Source organism: Centruroides vittatus, unplaced genomic scaffold (assembly GCF_030686945.1).
Source record: "Centruroides vittatus isolate TY-2023 unplaced genomic scaffold, ASM3068694v2 contig_377, whole genome shotgun sequence".
NCBI classification, from domain to species: domain Eukaryota; kingdom Metazoa; phylum Arthropoda; class Arachnida; order Scorpiones; family Buthidae; genus Centruroides; species Centruroides vittatus.
This window is the reverse complement of record NW_027122198.1, coordinates 1,636,045-1,655,694: the sequence shown is the minus strand read 5'-3', so window position 1 is coordinate 1,655,694 and position 19,650 is coordinate 1,636,045. Positions and strand designations below refer to the sequence as shown.

General features: G+C 33.6%; 1 protein-coding gene across 2 annotated transcripts in view; it reads right to left on the bottom strand.

Moving 5' to 3' along the window:
* Positions 1–19,650, bottom strand: part of LOC136975643 (constitutive coactivator of PPAR-gamma-like protein 1 homolog) — a 166,405-nt gene that overhangs the window by 21,165 nt on the left and 125,590 nt on the right. For both annotated transcript variants that reach the window (XM_067270729.1, XM_067270730.1), the window contains exons 13-15: positions 14,738–14,933; positions 7,051–7,195; positions 4,483–4,579 (exon numbers count right to left, since the gene is read on the bottom strand). In XM_067270729.1, coding sequence (XP_067126830.1) covers positions 4,483–4,579; positions 7,051–7,195; positions 14,738–14,933 — 438 coding nt within the window. The remainder of the gene's footprint in view (positions 1–4,482; positions 4,580–7,050; positions 7,196–14,737; positions 14,934–19,650) is intronic.

The following is a 19,650-nucleotide window of genomic DNA, read 5'->3' as shown; positions in this document are numbered from 1 at the left end:
TTTAACAGATCACGAGTACAGTAGATCCCCCTATAACATGGGTTCATATAACACAGCAAAAAAATTGCAATCGTGTTCATATAACATGCTAAAAAAGACTTGTATAACAAGGTGAAACGTCATCACCGACTCATGTCGCAACAGGATTGGTTGAATCTGGACCAATAGTGGACATTGCACAAACCATTGAGTTTAAACGAGCAGTGGACCTACTAAAAAACACTTATTATTTAACTGCCATAAAAATCATATTTATGTTAATGATGTCTCCAAAGTTCAGCGAATTTTTTGCAGAAAAATAACTTATCAGGAAACATGCGCCCACCATTCGATGAGCTGCTCCGCAATGAAAACAAGCTTAAGCAATGGTGTCGTCGAACGGTGCACACTCGGTAAGTAATCCTACAATTTTTTGTTTATAGCATAGTTTATATGGATTATTCCCAAAAAGTTATATGTGTTTTGGAAATGTTGAGTCAAATTAGTCTAGAATTGGTTAATTTTATGGAAGAAAACCTTTCAAACAGCTGTAGTCTCTAAACTGCACACATGTTGGGCTGTGATTGGCTCATGTATTTAATCATCATGTGACTTGTACAACACGGAATTCATATAACATGGAAAGTATCTACAGTGTTATAGGGGGGCCTACTGTATATTACAGTTTTTGATTTTGAAGTGATGTATCCTTCCATTAAATTGGAACTGTGCTTTTGTGCCCTAAGAGATTTCCTATTTCAGACACTGCCATCCACAAACATGTTTTAGAGCTAGCCCATTTAATGTGCTACTCATCATTTTTTACTTTCAACAAGCAAACAATCTTCAAAAAAAGAGGGGTTTCAATGGGTAACCCTCTATCTAGAGACCTCTGTGAATTAATAGTTAGAAAGTTAGAAAGTCAGGTCTTAGAAAACTTCAGTTAAGAAATTATATTATACACTCATTACATCGATGATGTTCTTATTATCTGGAGATCTAAGCCAGATATAAATAGAATATTGCAGGCTTTCAATGGCAACCCGTTTGGGCTTATGTTAATGTTAAATAAAGAAAAAGTGATAGGACGGCCCATTTCCTTGACCTCCAAATACAGTTGAGAAATGGTTGTGTAGTTACCATAAGCCTAACCTACAATCTTTCTTTATTCCCTCAACATCTAATGACCCATATATTTATAAAATAGCAGTGTACAGGGTTCTGATTCAAAGAGCTTTTACCCATTGCTCTAACGTCAAGAACACACTAAAAGAAATACAATGCATTAAACACATTGCCAGAGCCCACAGTTACAGTAGTAAGTTAATAGAAAGGCTAGCTTGCAAGATACAGGACAATGTAGAAACAGGAGCAGTAAATGCAAGATTTCTAAAACATCAAAGAAAACACATAGTGGTTGATTTTGACTCTAGAATGAGCAAACTTATAAAATTATAGTCAAAAAGGTCAAAGCAGCATACAAACGTAACCCTTTGATATATAAACTTCTTACCAATACCAAAGAAAAATGCAATGAAGCCAGAAAACCTGGGGTATACCTGGTACTGCTAGATGACAATAGATTTAATATCAACAGGAAGTTAATATACATAGACTCAACAAATAGATCGTTAACAAAAAGGATAGCAGAGCATACTACAATATGCATAATATTAAGTTTAATACCATCCTAGCCCAATATGCAAGCAAGGCAGATATAACAGCCAAATTGGAAGAAGCTAAGATTATAATACCAATACTTGACAATAACAAACTAAGAACACTAGAAATCTTTGCGAAATCCCTTAAGGGAAATTACATTAATAGCAAGGATGCCGACTACAGCTTGGCAATCACTCCTAGATAATTATCCCCATAAAGAAAGTGGGCTAATTTATCCATCTTCTCATTCTTATAAGAATGTCATGTGACTTTACAATTTGTCTTTTTTGTAAAAAGATTGAGGTCATAAGAACAAGAGCAAATTTCGAATATGTTTTAACTGATATTCTAACATGTATAACCTGAAGAAGCCATTTAAAATAGCCTAAAGTGTTAGTTCTCTTATTTAATTAAAGAATTTGCTAGAAAAAAAGAGTGAAAGATATTTTAAAACTTATTTGAAGAATATCATCCTAACTACATTTCAAAGACTAAAATTTTCCCCAGGGATTATGATATGTGGAACTTTCACTGCTTAAAGACTGGAGAGCTTACAAATTGTGAAACAAAACATTGATTTTTGAGTTTACATTAATATACTAAATGAAATCTTATACCAATAGCTAAATATTATTTGGCTGATGGAAAATACATCTATCAACAGAATGCTGCACCTGCTCATACTACCCAAAAAATGAAATCTTATTTTGAGAACATAGAAACAGAGTTATTAGATTGATCTGGCAATTCATTATACCTTCATCCCATAGAAAAATATGGAATAAAATGAAGAAACAACTGGACCAAAAAAATATATATATATTTTAACATTGAAAGATTTAGAGGAAAACGCATCTAGTATGGAAAGAAATCACTGTACAAGAATATAAAAGTTAATTTATTCCATGCCACAAAAAAAATCAACTAAAATTGCCTTAATTCACTCAAGATGAAATTAACCAAGGAATAGTTGACTGGTTTTGATATACAAATACCCCTTGTAGCCTGAAGGTAAAAGCAATTTCATTTCCAGGTATAGAAGGGAAAAAAATTTCAGAGTTTATGCAGTTAAAGGCCAAAGGTGGACCCACACAATACTAAAATTGAAGTTGCAGGACTTTTGTATGGATTTTTTCATCAAGCATATTTTGTCCATGATATATATATTTTTTTGCTTTTATGTATTGCACTGTAAAAATAAATACTTTCATAATAAAATTTTGTAGTCTTTTAAAAGAAATGTCTTTCCCTGTTTTATTAATGATTTTATTGTAAATTTGTTGTCATGTAAAAAAGTCTAATCAACTTTACTGAGACTAAATAAAATTGTTTTGTGCAGGGCAGGAGCCCTGCAGAAAACAATTTTATTTAGTCTCAACAGGGTAGTTGCAGAATGCCCACTGCATCAGGAAATCTTAAACATTCATCCAGCAAAATACTCATCCATCTCTATTAAATCTCTAGAAGATAAAGTCTCAGCTACTTACACAATTTTCACCGACGGCTCAAATAAAATGATAAGGTAGGAGCAGCATATGTTATAATGAAAAATAAGTCAACAACTCCAATCTACAGTGCCGGATACAGGCTCAAAAGTTTGTGAACAGTCTCTCAAGCAGAACTGTATGCCATCTTTAAAGCTGTTAATCATCTTAGCAACATGGGGATTGAGAACCAAATTGTAAGGATTTGCAGTGATAGCCGAACTGCTATCCAAAAGCTCAAAACTCCAACATGTTACTTTTCTCATATTGTGTTTCATGAAATCCAAAACAACAGTAATTCAATTGTGTTAACATAGGTTAAAGGGCATGCAGGCTTAGCTGGCAATGAGGCAGCTGATAAACAAGCAAAGTTAAGTGCAACCTCCTCCTCCCCTCCTAAATTCAGCAACATTCCCTACACCAGTATCAAGAACACTGTTAATGCTACTGCTATCAGCCTTTGGCAGAGAGAATGGGAAAATGGTAACATTGGAAGGATAGCATTCTCCTTCATCCCCAACATGGAGACAAGGCTTAACCTGAAGCATCTTTCCATCACATATATAAATCCACAAATTCTTACCAGGCATTGCAATTTTGAGGCCTATCTTCACTGTTTTGGACACAGAGACACTCTCTTATGCAGCTGTAATAACACCTCAATACAAAACGTTCATCATTATATATTTGAATGTGATAACGTCACACATCAACAAGAAACACTTCTTAGGACTGTACTCACCCAAGGACTCAACTGGCCATGTGAAATGGACAACTTTGTCACAGACCAAAAACTTTTTAAAAGTCTCATGGACTTCCTTGCTTCAACTGGTGTTGGAGTCTGACTATCGATCATCACAACAGTGAATGCATTTGTGTAGTATGAACTTACTTCAATAATTGATCACCACTGTATATAATGTAAATATTAACTATGTTGTTTCCACAAAGGGGTAGTGGGCATGCATTTGGTACATTTTCATTATTACTATTGTATTGTTTATTATTTCTCTGTATTCTTTGTATCTTTATTTTGATTTAATAAATCTGGTGAAGACGCCCTGAGCCTCCTCTTTTTGCCTGTCCTATTCTCTGTATTTTCGCCTTTGCCTTCACCTCTACCTTCTTTTCTTTATTTTCAAGCCAGGTAATACCACTGAGTGCACCTGGTCTTCCACCTCTGTCAGCTACAAGTGTTAACCACACAAGTGCAGAACTTTTGTCCCTCAGTTGAAGTATAATTACAGTTGTAGTAAAATATTAAGTTTAATTCTTAAGTATTAATATTTAAAAATATTTTTATTATTGTGTTCAATAATTATAACAATGAATAAATGAAAACTTAAATAATTATTACTTGTGTAAACATTGGACCCGGTCTCCGAATTCTTGTCAATGGAGGACGACGAGGAATATAACCGTGTCCTAAACCACTGGGCTGACCAGTTCCAAACCTATAATAGAAAAATTGTACATTAGAAAGTTTTAACCTTCAATTTTTTCTCATTGTTCCATAACAACACAAATGACAATTTCATTAACAATCTAGTTAATAATTAAATCAAAATTTAATATTAGGTTAAAATTATAAACAAAACAAATTTTTAATAAAATAATTCAAATACTTTATTTTTAATATCAACTTTAATAAACTATTCCTGTAAAATTGATATTTCAAACAAATGAAAAAGCCATTTTGAAAACGATTGTCATTTTTTAAGGAAAAGTGATATCCTATTTCAAAACATTCAACTGTTGTTGAGAAGAAAACATTTCTCAAATGATTTTACAGCATGATAATTTGGCTGTTCACCATTTGACGGGTACAGTAATCCAACCGACATTATTTGACTCTTGGGTATTACTAACACCACTGTTGCCAAGTCAAAAACAAGCTTTCGTCTAGTTCAAACTCCTGTTCCATCTAAATCTGAAAAACTTGCCACTAGATGTTGCATGATATTAAAGACTTCTAGGCTCATCATCATAGGCCATTCAAACTGATTACTCATCTTTCATACTTTCTTGCTATTCTTGTATATGACTTTGACTAATACAATGTATTAATATCATGTAAATAAAGTAGAGATGGACAAATATTACCCTTTCTGAAATTTGAATATTAACCAGATCTTGAATACCCCAAGTACTTACAACAAGTTGTTAAACTTAATTTTCTTATATAACTTAAATAAATTATTAACTAAATAACATTTATTATTTAACTCATTTTATTTATTTCAATACATTGATAAATTAATAAACTGAAACAAAAAAAGAAAAACAATTTAGTAAATTTTAAGAAATAAAACCTCAAACTTTTAATTTTGACTTTCAGTTTTAAAGTAGTCCGTTTTTAGGTACACTCGCCTCAGCTAACAATACATTAACAAATAATTGTTCTCATTCTCAACCAGTTTTATTTAAGAAAACGAGAATTTGAAATTGTTCAGGATCTAGCTTGTTTCTTTTTTTATCATAAATAAAACCAGAGATGCTGAAGAGAGAGACTCTGTACAAAGTGCTGGATACATGGAAATACAGTAACATTAATACAAAAAATTAATGTTTATTTGTTCACATTTCAAAATAATATTTTAAAAACATTTACAATGGCAATTATGGTTTGTCCTTACATTCTGCAATATGATCATTGTGTTAATAAAAGGTACAACATAAAGTAATTGCTTTGGTAGATACTAACTTGCTCACAATCTTTTAACAGCAACAAAAAATACCATTAACAAGTAACATTTTTGGTCATTTTTAAACACCATCCTTAGGCTACAAACTTTAAATTGAACGATTTAAAATACAATAGGAACAACACAGAACAGAGAACATAACACCACCAAATCATTTTTAAAATTAAAATATAATATAATAAAATAGAAGATAAAAATAGAATAAATAAATGATATAAATATATTAAAGCCAATTGATTACTGAATTATATTGGGATATATTCCTACTACTATTATTAATTAAATGCTAAGTAATTTGTGCACTAAAGGAATTTAATAATTATAATTAAATATTTTAATAATTAATTTAGGAGGCAATGGGAAACCACCATCCATCTGTATCTCGCCAAGATTTGATAAACAGAAGATTCAGAAATAATCTGTTTAGCAGAGGAATGGGTAGGACCCCTGCACAGTTGGCTACCAGGGAGAGGTGCAGCAGACCTGCACTGGAATTACAGGAAGTATACAGATCAAACGAGAGAAATGTTTCAAATGACGCTATAGGATCAAAGTCATTAGAAACTCTTGGAGTAGATACAAAAATTCCACACAGCTATGCAAATCTTAAGAAATGCATTAACATAGGTACCTGGAATGTTAGATCTTTATACCAAACAGGAAAGATGGGAAATGTAATACATGAAATGAAAAGTCTGAAGATCTCAATCTTAGCAATCTCTGAAACAAGATAGGCTGGAAAAGAAGATATTACCACTGAAGAAAAAATAAGACTCATCTACTTGGAAGAACAAAACATAAAAGAGAAGTTGAGGTAATGCTGGAAAAGAAAATGGCTAAATTGGTTGACAAATATTGCCAAGTATCTGATACAGTGAAACCTCGCTTAACGAGCACCTTGCATAATGAGCAAAACAAATTGTTAAAAAATGACTTGCCTGAAGATAAGGGAAGACCAATTGGTATCCATTATTTTACATTGCTTCTTCTTGTGTTTGTTCTATATGGTGTTTGTTATCTGAACATAAAAATCTTTCGCGAAAGTGTTCATTAACCGATCACCCACTGTACTTTATATTGATCCCAACAAAGTTCATAAATAATAGAGTCAATTTTACTCTCATTTAATATCACTACATAAGTGTAATTATTTTTGTCTACTTATATTAAGAATTAATAAATTCTATAAACAATAAGATTTTATTACTAAATTTTCATACCTGCGTAATCCACCAACAGAAGTCACTTGTGGTGGGAGGCTGAGGTTGCGATTGCGAGGCATTTGCCCATAGTTAGCACCCCAGCTTCCAACAACAACTCCAGCAATTTCTAATTGTCCTCCTCGGGCTATTACACGCTGGCGACCTATAAAAGACCCAAGGATGGAAATAAATATTTTATCAGTCAACTGTGTAAACATTTAGAAGAACCATGGAGTTCAGTTTTAACACAGTTCCCATTATAAATAGATGTGAAAATAAGACTACAAGAAAACTTGAATGTGCAAAAATTTAATAAAGTAAAACAACAACACAAAACACCAGATTGTGGTAAATAATGTACTCTGAGAACCTATATCCAGTGTGATGAAAAAAACAAAAGAAAAAGTTCACCACAAACGTTTTTGAACTGCTGTGAGTTCTTCCTCAAGTGTAGAACAGAGTTTCTGATGGGACGGAGCAATCGGTAAACGAAATTTGAGAAACATTCAAATCTGTAACATGAGCTGCACATCTGTATTTGTAAGGGATCTTAACACTTAAAGTTTGGAGTCTATCAATGCCTGCCAGGATACAGACAAACTAACTCATCTTTATAATTGATGCATGTGTCGTTGAGGGTCGATTTATATACGTGAATGGCCTCTAGCCATTTTAGGTGTTCCGTGTGTGATGTAGTGCAAATGAGCTTTGCCTGGTTAAAGGCCGCCGTGATGTCAGGGTCAGAGGTACAAGAGCCATTATCAAGTTCCCAAGTGTTCCAAACCATTTGTGGTCTGGGATAACATTAAGCTACCAGATTATGTTGTCGATGTGTTGACGTAAGGGCCAGCGTTCGCACTGCCCCCTGCTAAGGTAGAAACATGGAATCTCATCCCAGACTTGGAGATCCTACTGCAAGGCTTATCTGACAGGCAAAAGGAATACTACAGGTGGATGACAACCCTCAAAATTAAGAAAACTAAAGAACCTTCTGAAGTTGTGCAACTGAGGGGAAAACCATGTCGCACTTGTTGTTGGATGCAACAGAACGCTGTCACCCTAGTCAGGGCCAACAAAACCAAATCCCTGATCCTTATGAAATGCGACACTTACAAACAGCATTTACTGGATTTTGTTAAATTAGCCTAATATGATGAGGTGGACAAAAGTATGATCGACAAGCTCCAGTCCAGAGTTCAGGGCTTAAAGCAGTCATGGCAATAAAAAAAAGTGAGAAAAGAGAGTTCACACTGAAAAAAAGCTAAAAAAGTTAATAGTGTTAAAATGAACGAAAACAGGCATTATTAAAAAAACACACAAACGCACACATATTTTGTATCAATAACATTGCGTATGATATTAGATTGATTATTAAATGGACTGATAAGATTAAATATGAAAATAGTTAGGCTGAGTTTATACTCCAGAAAAGTGACCAGTAAGACTGCATTAAGCCAAAACAGGCCCGCATTAAGTTTTCATGTGCCCCATACAGAATTCCCACAATTACACAGCAAAGCAAATGGAATAGTAACATAACTACTAGAATGTGTTTCCATATAACATGCCAAATTTCAAATGCCATTTATTTCAACGTACATTTTTTGATTTCTTCATAAAAAAATGTAATTAAAGAATAAAAAAAACAACTTCTGGCAGAATCAGTGGGTTGCATGTTCATTATATAGCAGGGGTGGGCAAGCAAAAGTTCAGTGGGAGCCGAAATGTAGGTTTTGCAAAATGCATGGGAGCCGCAGTTCTGTACTTTTTTACTCTGTACTGCAGTTCTGTACCTTGATTTTATTATATAATATAAAACAAGTATTGAATTTTTTTAATAAACATATTTTCACAAAATTGTGGAAATAAAACTGTAAAAATAATAATAAAAGACAAAAATTAACACTTTCAGCAAGAGCCACATAAAACTCAAAAATGCGACTCCGAGACCGCATGTGGCTCTCGGAGTCGCATTTGCCCATGTCTGTTATATAGCAATACCACTAGTAATTGTGACCCAATCATTTATTTGGTAATTTTATCAATATTTTTTAAATGATTAAAAATAAAATTACAGAATTCATTACTGGTAATACTAGTCTCACAAATCTATTCCCCTGAATACAATAAAACAATTTGTTAGTCATTCGACCCACAACTGACAGAGAAGAGAGTTTATGAAAACAATGTAATTAAACATTTAGCAGTTTGTTGTCCTTCACAGTGGGGAACCGGCAGAGTCTATTACTTTTATGGGAGAAAATATACAAAGCTTTCTACTACCCTGAAGTTGAAAAATAATACAATCCCATGAAATTTAACAAATCTGACGTTAATAAGTAAATGATGAAATTATTTACAGAGAGTTGATATTTGATAAGTTTAGTTTTTTGCTCTTATAGATCAAATTACAGAAATTATAAATAAAAATCTCATTTTTTAAAAATTAAAATCATAAAATTTCGCTTACAAAAGATTGAGATGGAATGCACACTTTTTATTTTTATAATCGCTTTGTTTTATTAGACACAGATATTATTCCTATATAGATTTATTAATTATAATAAACATACATTATGTATAAAATTACATTAAAATAACACTATAATTAATGTCTGAAATGAAAAAGTAATTGAATCGAGTCTAGCTTTCATATTAATTGACGCGCATTGGTGTAGCCAGAGTTTGTTATGAGGCCTAGTAGAGGCTGTAATTTTCTGGGGAGGGGCACAAAGTTAACTGCGTGGGGGCCGGGCTGTAATTTTCTGGAAAGGGGCACCAGATTAATTGGGGGGGTGCCCACCCATGCCCCTTCCTGGCTACGCCCATGTTAATGCGCCACAGTAATTAATTGATCACGTTGCATCAAATTAAATAATTTATAAAAATTAAAATAATAAATACGTTTATAAAATAATTGGCTGTATCTGTTCGCAATGATAATGTAAAACACACTGTACTTATAGTTTAGCATTTCCGATATTTATTTTTGAATTTTAAAATATAAGAAAAACAATTTTTTAAATAAAGTTTTACGCATTTATATTTGCAACTTTAGATAATACAAAGATATAAGAATCCATCAAAAATGTTAATAATAATTAAAATCAAAAAAAAATATAAGTTTCTTTCGAGGTAAGGAAACTTGTAAAAAGTCAGGTACGTGATCACATGACGCCCATCTCCCCACTTTGTGTAACCAAATGGTCAAGGTTGAAATAAAACCCCAGCAGAAGTAAAAACAAACAAGCGTGTATAGGACAATAAACTTGAACGGGAGCGAAGATGAGACACGACACCATGTAATTTATGCTAATTACTTTCTAATATTAAAAAATTAAAATCTTCAATAAATTATAATTAAATTAATTTTTTGACTGAGTTCGACTAGAAGCATATCTAAAAGCTAGATTAAAGTGAAAATAGTGGTTTTTCGATGCTAAATATTTACAAATTAATTTTTTAATTTGGTGCCGGATTGACCGCAGCTGTTCGAATGCGCACGTGCGTGACGAGTTTTATAGTTTCTGTTGAAATGGAAAATGAAGGACACCATTAGAATACAGAAAACCATGGTGCATGCCAAATATATAAGCACCCACTTAAAACCAAACTTTTGTCTTTGTCTAAAGATTGTCTCTACAGAAGTTATTAATATTTAGGATATTAGTTTAAAATCTTGTATTTCCTGGCACGAGATTCGCTCGATCTTTAATTTTACAGAGTGCTCGAAAGATACAAGCTTTGAAACAAGTGTCCTACAACGTTTTATTTAATAATAACAGTAAAAATCTAATTTATTATCGCTACGGTAGTCAAAAACGAGTAATGTCATCGTTTAAGCTAAAGAATAGCAGGCGGTTGGGAAGAAGTTTGCTTAGCAACTTACTTCAGAAAGTATTGGGTTCTATACGATTTTCCGTTGCTAAAACATAAGTTTCTACTGTTAGTATTAAATAAAATCTATTTCTTTCTTTTGTCCACTGCACTTAAATAAATACAAATGCTAAAAATAATGCTGTATAAAAATCACTCTTAATGCTGAACTAGAAGTGTACTTATGTCTTAATGCAGCGTGATTATATCGAAGTGCCGCAGAGATCGGTATTTCACAAGGATACAAGCAAGGAGAACCCACATGCAAATTCCTACAGCATGTGCAGAGTATCAAGCTTTGGAAAGCTCCTCGTTTTGTTTGTTTATATAAATGTAGTACACTACATGTGTATACGACAGTGCCTTATCATGTCACGCACGGTCCATAAGGCATATGGGGACGTGCTGGTCGCTATTTCGCTCCTGAGCGCATTTACGAAAAAAAAATTTCACATGGGAAGTGAAAAAAGCTAAAAAAGTGAGTTTTTCTCAGAAAAAGCTAAAAAAGAGAGGAGCTATGAAAAAAAGCTAAAAAAGAGAGTCACTTTAAGCTCCTGAGCATTTACGAAAAAAAAATTTCACATGGGAAGTGAAAAAAGCTAAAAAAGTGAGTTTTTCTCAGAAAAAGCTAAAAAAGAGAGGAGCTATGAAAAAAAGCTAAAAAAGAGAGTCACTTTAAGCCCTGAGAGTTAAGCATTTCACCCATTCCAAATTAGCTGATCGCCTTGCTCTTTGTAACATCGTGGTTGACTCCCCTGATACCCCTAGGCTGTTTGCCTTCGTGAAGACACACAAACAGGGGCACCAACTCTGTCCAGTGGTCAACAAGGCTAGAGCACCCACACATAAGCTTGAAAAGGCCACACACACCCTGCTTACTCCCCACCTTAAGGGGTACCCTTACACTGAGACTCACCCTATCCATTTTGAAAGACACACACACACACCCCACAATTTATCACCGTCTTAAACTTTAAGTCCCTATACCCCTCGATTCAGCTTCCATCTGCTTTTTGAGCACTCAGAGGCATCCTTTTATGTATCGTGGATGATAACACCCTACACCACCACATACTGGAGATGTCCCACTTAATCTGCTACAGTTTCTTTTTCCAATTTAATGGCACAATCCACACACAAGTAAGAGGGGTCTCCATGGGCTGCCCGATTTCAGGGAACCTATGCAAAATGGTTATAAGACAGCTGGAGAGCAAAGTCCTTCCACAGTTCCTCCCCAACATCCTTTTATACAGGAGATAAATCGAGCATATTATAGGGCAGTGCCAGATTTATTGGCCTTTGTCAACACTTTTAATGACAACCTTTACAACTTTAGAGCTGAAACAAGCCAACTGCAAGGAGGTCCACTTCCTGGACATAAATATCAGAGTGGAGGAGATGGGCATCCTCACATCCGTGTACCACAAATCAGAGTCCACGTCCACATACATACATGAGTTCCGAGAGCAGTAGCAAGTAGCTCAAGTAGCAAGAAGTAATGCCTTAACTGCCTCAGCCATCTGGTTAATGATATACATACCATATATACATATATAGTTTTCATTTTAATATTTAACCAGAAGCAAAAAAAGATCTTCTGAGCATTGCATGAGTATATAAAGAAAGTGCATTAATTTCAATGCAATGTTTATAGTAAAATAAATATTAATAAATTAATTCGAGAATGAGACATGTATAAACTGCGTAGTAGATCTGAAGCAATATATACATTTTTGAATCATAAAAACAAGATGCAAGTTAAAAATATGATCTTAACCAATTCACAAGGGTAACTTATGATCCCAAAAATTTTATAAAAAGGCCAACATTTTGCAGTATGCTAATTAGTAGTGTACTACTACTATTACTACTACAATTCCTTATACTAACTCTACTATGAAATAATTATAATTTTGCAAGTGCACAAGTAATACATATACTCATACAATGCTGAAAAAAATCCATTTTTCACTTAGATAAATGTTAAAGTGAATACCATGTATGTGGACCTACACTTAGCATATAATTCTTGGGCTGAAGTTTGTTACCAATACAATGCTTCTCAGGTTACACATATATGATGGGCAGAGTCTGGTGCTCCAGGTGGACGATCAAGAGATATCATCTGCTCATGAGACAAATAGGAACAGATATAATGAGATATAATGGTCACCTTACAGTAATGCAAGAAACATTGACAGCACAGTGATATGTTCAGGAAATCCAGCACCTCATGGCCTGGCTAAAAATAGTAATTTTTCAGCAAGATAATGTATAATCACAAGCAGCTAGGGTTTACCATAAATGTCTCCATCACATTTCCACATTTCCTTGGTCTCCCAGTCCACGTTTGTCACCTATCAAGTATTCGTGGGACCAAATGGAATACCAACTTTGACCACCAATGAGTTTGACAGATATAGAATGGCAATTGCAACATCTGTAGGAAAATCTGTTGCAAGATAGCCTCAGTGCCGACGCGTCTGCATGCAGACAATATCATTGCATGTATCCAGACAAGAAAACGTCAGAAAATATTAAAAAATGCTTTAAATTGTACCACTGGTCAACCTATACGTTTGCACCTGAAGCTGGCCTTACCCCGGAGTGTTGTAATTGATTAACGACACAGATACTGACCGGCCACAAGAGGTTTCCCCATTTCAAGTCCGAGTTCAGACAAGGAAATGGTAGCTGCTCCTGTGGGTGCCCTCATGGCGACACGAGACACTACGTACTTGACTGTCTTCTTACTGAGGACTTCCGCTGAGGGGCTGACCAAGTCGACTGGTCTAAGCCACCTGAACAAGTACTTAGAATGCTAGCAGCAAGTAAAGGAATCCTAAAGAAACTAAAGGAATTGATGGTAAAAGTGATAGGTCTTCTAGATCTATAAGCTCAGTGGATGCACTGGGCAGGTACTCCTTCTTGTAAGGAAGGGGAACCCTGGAGTCCGTTATATTTAATGTCATATATTTAAGTGTGAGCTAATAAGGGAACAAGCTTATAAAAGTGCAGTACAGTCTGCACAATATACAAAAGTTATGCCAAAGTTAGTGAGTTCTGCCTAAGAGGACAGATAGAAGCCCAGGAGAAGTTCTTGGTGGCCCAACTAAATAAAAGATGTCCAAGTTTACCCATTGGGTAAGATCATAGCCCATGATTAAGGCATAGTCTCTTTAACCCTGTGATGACACTAGGTGGGGGAAGGCAGAGTTAGCTTTATGAGGCACTGTTCCACAGAAAATTGTTCCTTTGCCTTGATATTGTAATCACTTATTACCATCATCATTAAGTTGTACTAATAAAGTTTTACTCATAATTAATGCTTAGCTGTTAGAAGATTACTTTACATTTCACTCAATTACAATACTTTTTTCTTGATAACTTGTTATTTTTTCAATGAGTGTATATTGGTAGCAACTAGAAAAATTTTTGGTAACCAAGATATTTGATAAAATTTTCAGCTTGGCTATAATCATGTTTATTCTGATTCTAATAATTTTTTCAAAGATAAAAAATATTTTAATTGTGTTATTTACCTAATTAATTCATACCGAGAAGACATTCCTGAAGCTAGAGTTTTTACCAAAAACATTTAAATATTCATAGCTTTCTATTTAAGTAATAGATAATAAACAACATTATTAGAAAAAAAACTAAATATTTACCATATTTTTGTGGATTGATTAGCATGCCACATATAATCAGGGGAGACCAGCATGCATGATGGTGTCATCCCCTGACAGGGCACCGAAGAGGTGCTGACCCTCCGGTCACAAATGCATTTCTTTAAATTCAAAATAATAACAATACATCAGAATCTTACCAATAACACCTCGGCCCCGACCACGAATGTTTAAACCAGAACCAGCTGTAGCAACAAATGGTGGTCCACGGAACCCAGGTAAAGGTGGTGGAGGAGCAGGACGTGGTAATATTGGTGGCGGTGGTCGAGCAAATTCCACCTGCAATCCATCCAGTATAGCAGTTCTCATTCTTTCCACTTTAGCTACTTGACTAATCTATTAAAATTTGAAAAATAAATAAAATAATTAAAAACAGTTTGAAAATCAAATTAATAAAAAATTCATAAATTTTAAATTATAAATTACGTAAAATCCACACAAGAACATCTAAGATGTAAAAAAATTACACCAAGTAAAAATTTAGGACAATTTAGATGACAGTCAAAATTTTTCTTAGCAGTTTTTCTTTGGTAAAGATAAGTGTGAGAATTTATGGTGAGAAGCTTACTAGTCTTCTCACCTTTGTTGCAGTGTTGGACCAGTGGGGTCTGCTCAACAGTCAGTGGATGGGATAAAAAGGCTAAATTTATATGTTGCCAAGATTGGGAGATCTTGTTGACTATTTTTCCTGACACTAGTTAGGATAGATATAATCGTGTCCTAACTTGCGAGCAAACTATTGTCGCTTATCTAACGGAGGACTACCTTAAATTTCAAGCGGGGAGTCATAAGTTCATTGGAAGGTTGCACACCTCAGAGTAAATCCAATCCACACCAAATAACAAATAACAAAAGTTCAATGAGCTAAATAAAGCAATGGATAAATACAACTGGCATAAAATATATCTAGGTCAATGGTCTAACTACGTACACTTCTAATTATAGAGAAAGAGAGTTTACAAACTAAGTGCATTATACCTCCGAAACAGTCAGAAGTCTTCTCATTCCACTGTGTCAGTGTAATGGCTGGGGAGTCTTTTTCCAGTGATGAATTCGGAGGAGACAGGAGAGTTGTGAGACAAGAGGGTTGACAGATGGGTGTTCAAGACTTTGGTTCCTGAAGAGAGTCCATCCAGAGGTTTGGATCTCTGCCCTTTTTATCCTGTAATCTCCTCCAATCGGGGTTTAGGATTTTTATCATATGATGGGATATTCGTCCTGACTCAAGTTGACAGATGTTCGTCAAAAACATGCAATAACATCTTGCCTTGGGAAGCCAGGAGTTGAAAAAGGAATGTTTATTTCCCCCTTTTCCTCTTTCCCCACAAAATTACAAAAATGTGTCATTTTTAACAACCAAATAATATTTTAGTTTTTCCTCTTTATTTAATAGATTTAGTCCCCATCTCCAGAATTTCCAATAAGCTTGGCACTTAAAGGCAAAATGTTAGGTAAATACAGGTAAAAATCTTCTGGGTAATGCTTTCAAGTGCCAAGCTTATCTTTATCCAAAAAAAACCCCCCTAAGAAAAATTTTGACTGTTGTCTAAAATGTCATAAATTTTTATTTGGCAAAATTTTCTTACATCCCAGACGTTTTTGTTTGTATATCAACTGTTTTTGTTTAATAATTGAATTATTACATCAAAACATAAGATTGGTCAGTGCTTGGAGACTACCGACTGAATGCATTTTCAACCAAATGTGCTGCCAACTGAATGCTTTTTATATTCATCTTGGTCAGCAACGACGAAACAAGTTGCTGACTATTGGGCTGCCAACCAACACTTTCGATATCCTGTTTACAAAAATCATTATAAAATTCATTTCTTTCCATGCAATTTTATCCATGTAAGCATAAAAACTAAACCACAAAACTGACTTAGCACTATGGGGAAACCTCCATGCACTTTGACCTATTGACCCAGAAGTTTTGCAAGCACCTCGCTGATAACAAGAAAGGCTTAAATTTAAAATTTGAACTTTATAGACCCAATAGTTTTTCTCTTATGAGCATCTACAGTGCTGGATAAATGAAAAAGAGGAAGAAGAAAAGGAGAATTTACAGCTTTTTTTTTTCCTGGCAATTTTTGCATTTTGCTTATATTTTGGCAACCACTTTATAGAAATTCTTGAAATTTTGCAATTTCAAGATTTTCTATAAAGTGGATGAAAACAATTTTCTTTCAAACTAAATATTTGGAATTACTTCAGGTGTTTGGAAGACAAAGAAATCGAAAATTGGCAACTCTGATTCCTGTATGTATAGTTAGTGGAGTCACTGCCATGACTCATGATATAAGTGTCATGAGATGTAAAATATACAATACAACACCAGTTTTTAACAAATAAGATTAACATTTTAATGCTTTGCCATTTCAAACAAAAACTTTATTCCTGCTTCTCTTTCTTTCTTTCTTTTTTCTATTTTTTTGACAATCCCTGGTGTCAAGAATATACAGCTTAGAAATTCAATAAATTACAAAAATTACCACAATAAGTTAAGTTTTTTACCAATTAAATTACTACTAAACAACTTGAATTTACAGTTGCTATTGTAGATATGTAAAAGAAGTAAAAATTTACAACTAGAATAAATAATTTTCATAAAAAAATAATATCAAATTTGTAAAAGTTACTTCTCATTAAAATAAAATACAAACATTTGAATGGTTATTACAATGAATCTGTAGCTTCGTAATTTTTAACATATAGTTTTAACGATTAAATTATTTTGATAAATTCATTTCAAAAAATTAATTATTCTTTTATAAAATGATAATTTTAATTTCTAAACTTTTATACTATTTTCAAAAAGCATATTATTTGAACATTAATTTGTTGTTATTGTTATTGTTGTTGTTATTATTATTATGTTGAGTTTAGTGGGTTGTACTCAGTTGACACTGGTTGCTGTATACTACACTGGACCAGAGTAAAGGCATAGCAACCAAAACAAAACAAGAATTAAATCAGTGTGTCAGTGTGTGTGTCTGTATTCAGGAATTTTCTAACAATATGACATGTATTCAATATAGCGGCCTGCTGAAGTGTGATGGATGTGTTTCTATTCAACAGAATGTTCCCAGGCTTTTATGTAGTGTGTGTGGAATGACACTTGTAGAGGAGAAAATGAAAGGTACAATAAGCACCCTATCCATCCTCCACAGATGCCCTATTACAAGGTCTGTTCAAAAAATAACTGATCTTTTTGAATTAAGAAAAATGGAGTGTGAAGTTGACAACACTCTGTTCATGATAATCTCCCAAGTCAGCTTCTTTTTTTGAATTGTTGATATCTCATTTCATCCCGGCATTATTGTTTTTAGAGTGAAAGGTGTTTCAGTGTTCATGGCAATTTTTGTAATATGTGATTTATGAGAATAACAATGTAATGTGAAGTTTGTGGAAAAAATTTTACAGAAACATTTCAATTTTTGAATCAATCTTATGTAGGCAATGCTCTAGGTCATACACAGTGTTATGAATGGTTTCCAATTCAAAAGTAATCGTGAATTAGTTGAAGATGACCCTTGACCAGGAAACCCTTCTACCTCAACTGATGACACATGCGTTCAAAATATCAGAGTTGTGCTAATTAATCTTTAAACTCAAAAGACACTGTTTCAATTTGGCCTTTTTCAAGTGCCACAAAAGTACAAAATAAACAAATAACAGAGGAACAAAAACCATCTGAAAATCAGCAAAAAAAAAAAAAAAAAAAAAAGCAAATGCAATAATAGCTAAGAAAAAATTTCACTGCACTAAAACAGAAAAGCATAATTTATCGTAGTCAAAATCCCTTCGGAAAATTTACTTCCCCCTCTTCCTAAGTTTTTCCTCCTTTTTTTGCTGTACATCAATTATTGTTTTTTTTTTTTTTTTTTTTAATTTTAAGTATGCAGGAAAGTCTGATCTGCAGAATTGTTGGTTTTTCAGTTAAAATGTTTTTACTTTAAAGATCTGGCTGAGGGGGTGTTTCTCTTATGTTTAAGTTGAATTTCTTCTTGTTAGTTATTTCTTGAAAATCTTTATATAACGAGTTCCAGTATTTTATCATTTGAAAGACTGGGGCAGTTTGTCCAACTGAAAGTTTTGTTGAGGGTTTTAAGAAGTTATGATTTAGATTAGTGGTTCTCAAAGTGGGTGCTACTGCCTCCTGTGGGCAGTGAGTAAATCTAGGAGGGCACTGGAGGCAGGGTACTGAACAGTAACCAAAGGCAAAAGTTGGGGTCACTGACAGCCATTCCCTTTCCTCTGTTAAACGGATAAGAGGAAACATTGTGTTTAATGGTTTCCAGATGTTGAGAACAATGTACGATAAGGGCACAAAAGTATGAGATTCATAGAAAAGTTTTCCTAAGAATATTTCCAATCCTTTCTCACACAAGAGAAAATGGGTTAGAGGATATTGGGTATAACTTTATGGAACAAAGGGGGTGGTGGATCAAAAAAGTTTGGGAATCACTGATTTAGATGATGGCAGTAGTTCCTTCCTGCAATGATTTTCAATAATCTTTAGGAGATAACTGTTATGCATTTTAAGCTTTATAAATTTAAAGGAGCAAAATACAGTTTGCTTTGCATATAAAGTTTTTATGTTTTCAATTTTTTCTTGTTGATAACAATAGGAAGTTGATTCATAGTAGTTTAATTTCAAAATGGCTCTCATTAGATAATTTTGTTGTATTTGCAGATGGTTAGTGATATAGTCTGATGCGATTCCCCATATAGTTATACCAAATTGAATTTTCAGTTCTGTACAGATATGATATAGTCATTTTATTGTATTTATGTTTAGGAAATCCTGTATTTTTCTGATTATGCCAGTAAACTTAACGACAGTTTTTGTTAAATTTTTGATATGTCTGTCATATCTGAGTTTATCATCTATTAAAACTCTGAGATATTTTATGCAGTTAATTCTTTCTATCTTCTTTTCATTTATTGTTATTTGAAGTTGTTCCTAGTCAATGTTTTTATTTTTATTTACAAAGTAGAGATATTTTGTTTTGTTCTTATTTAGTTTTAACATATTTGTGCTCATGTAATC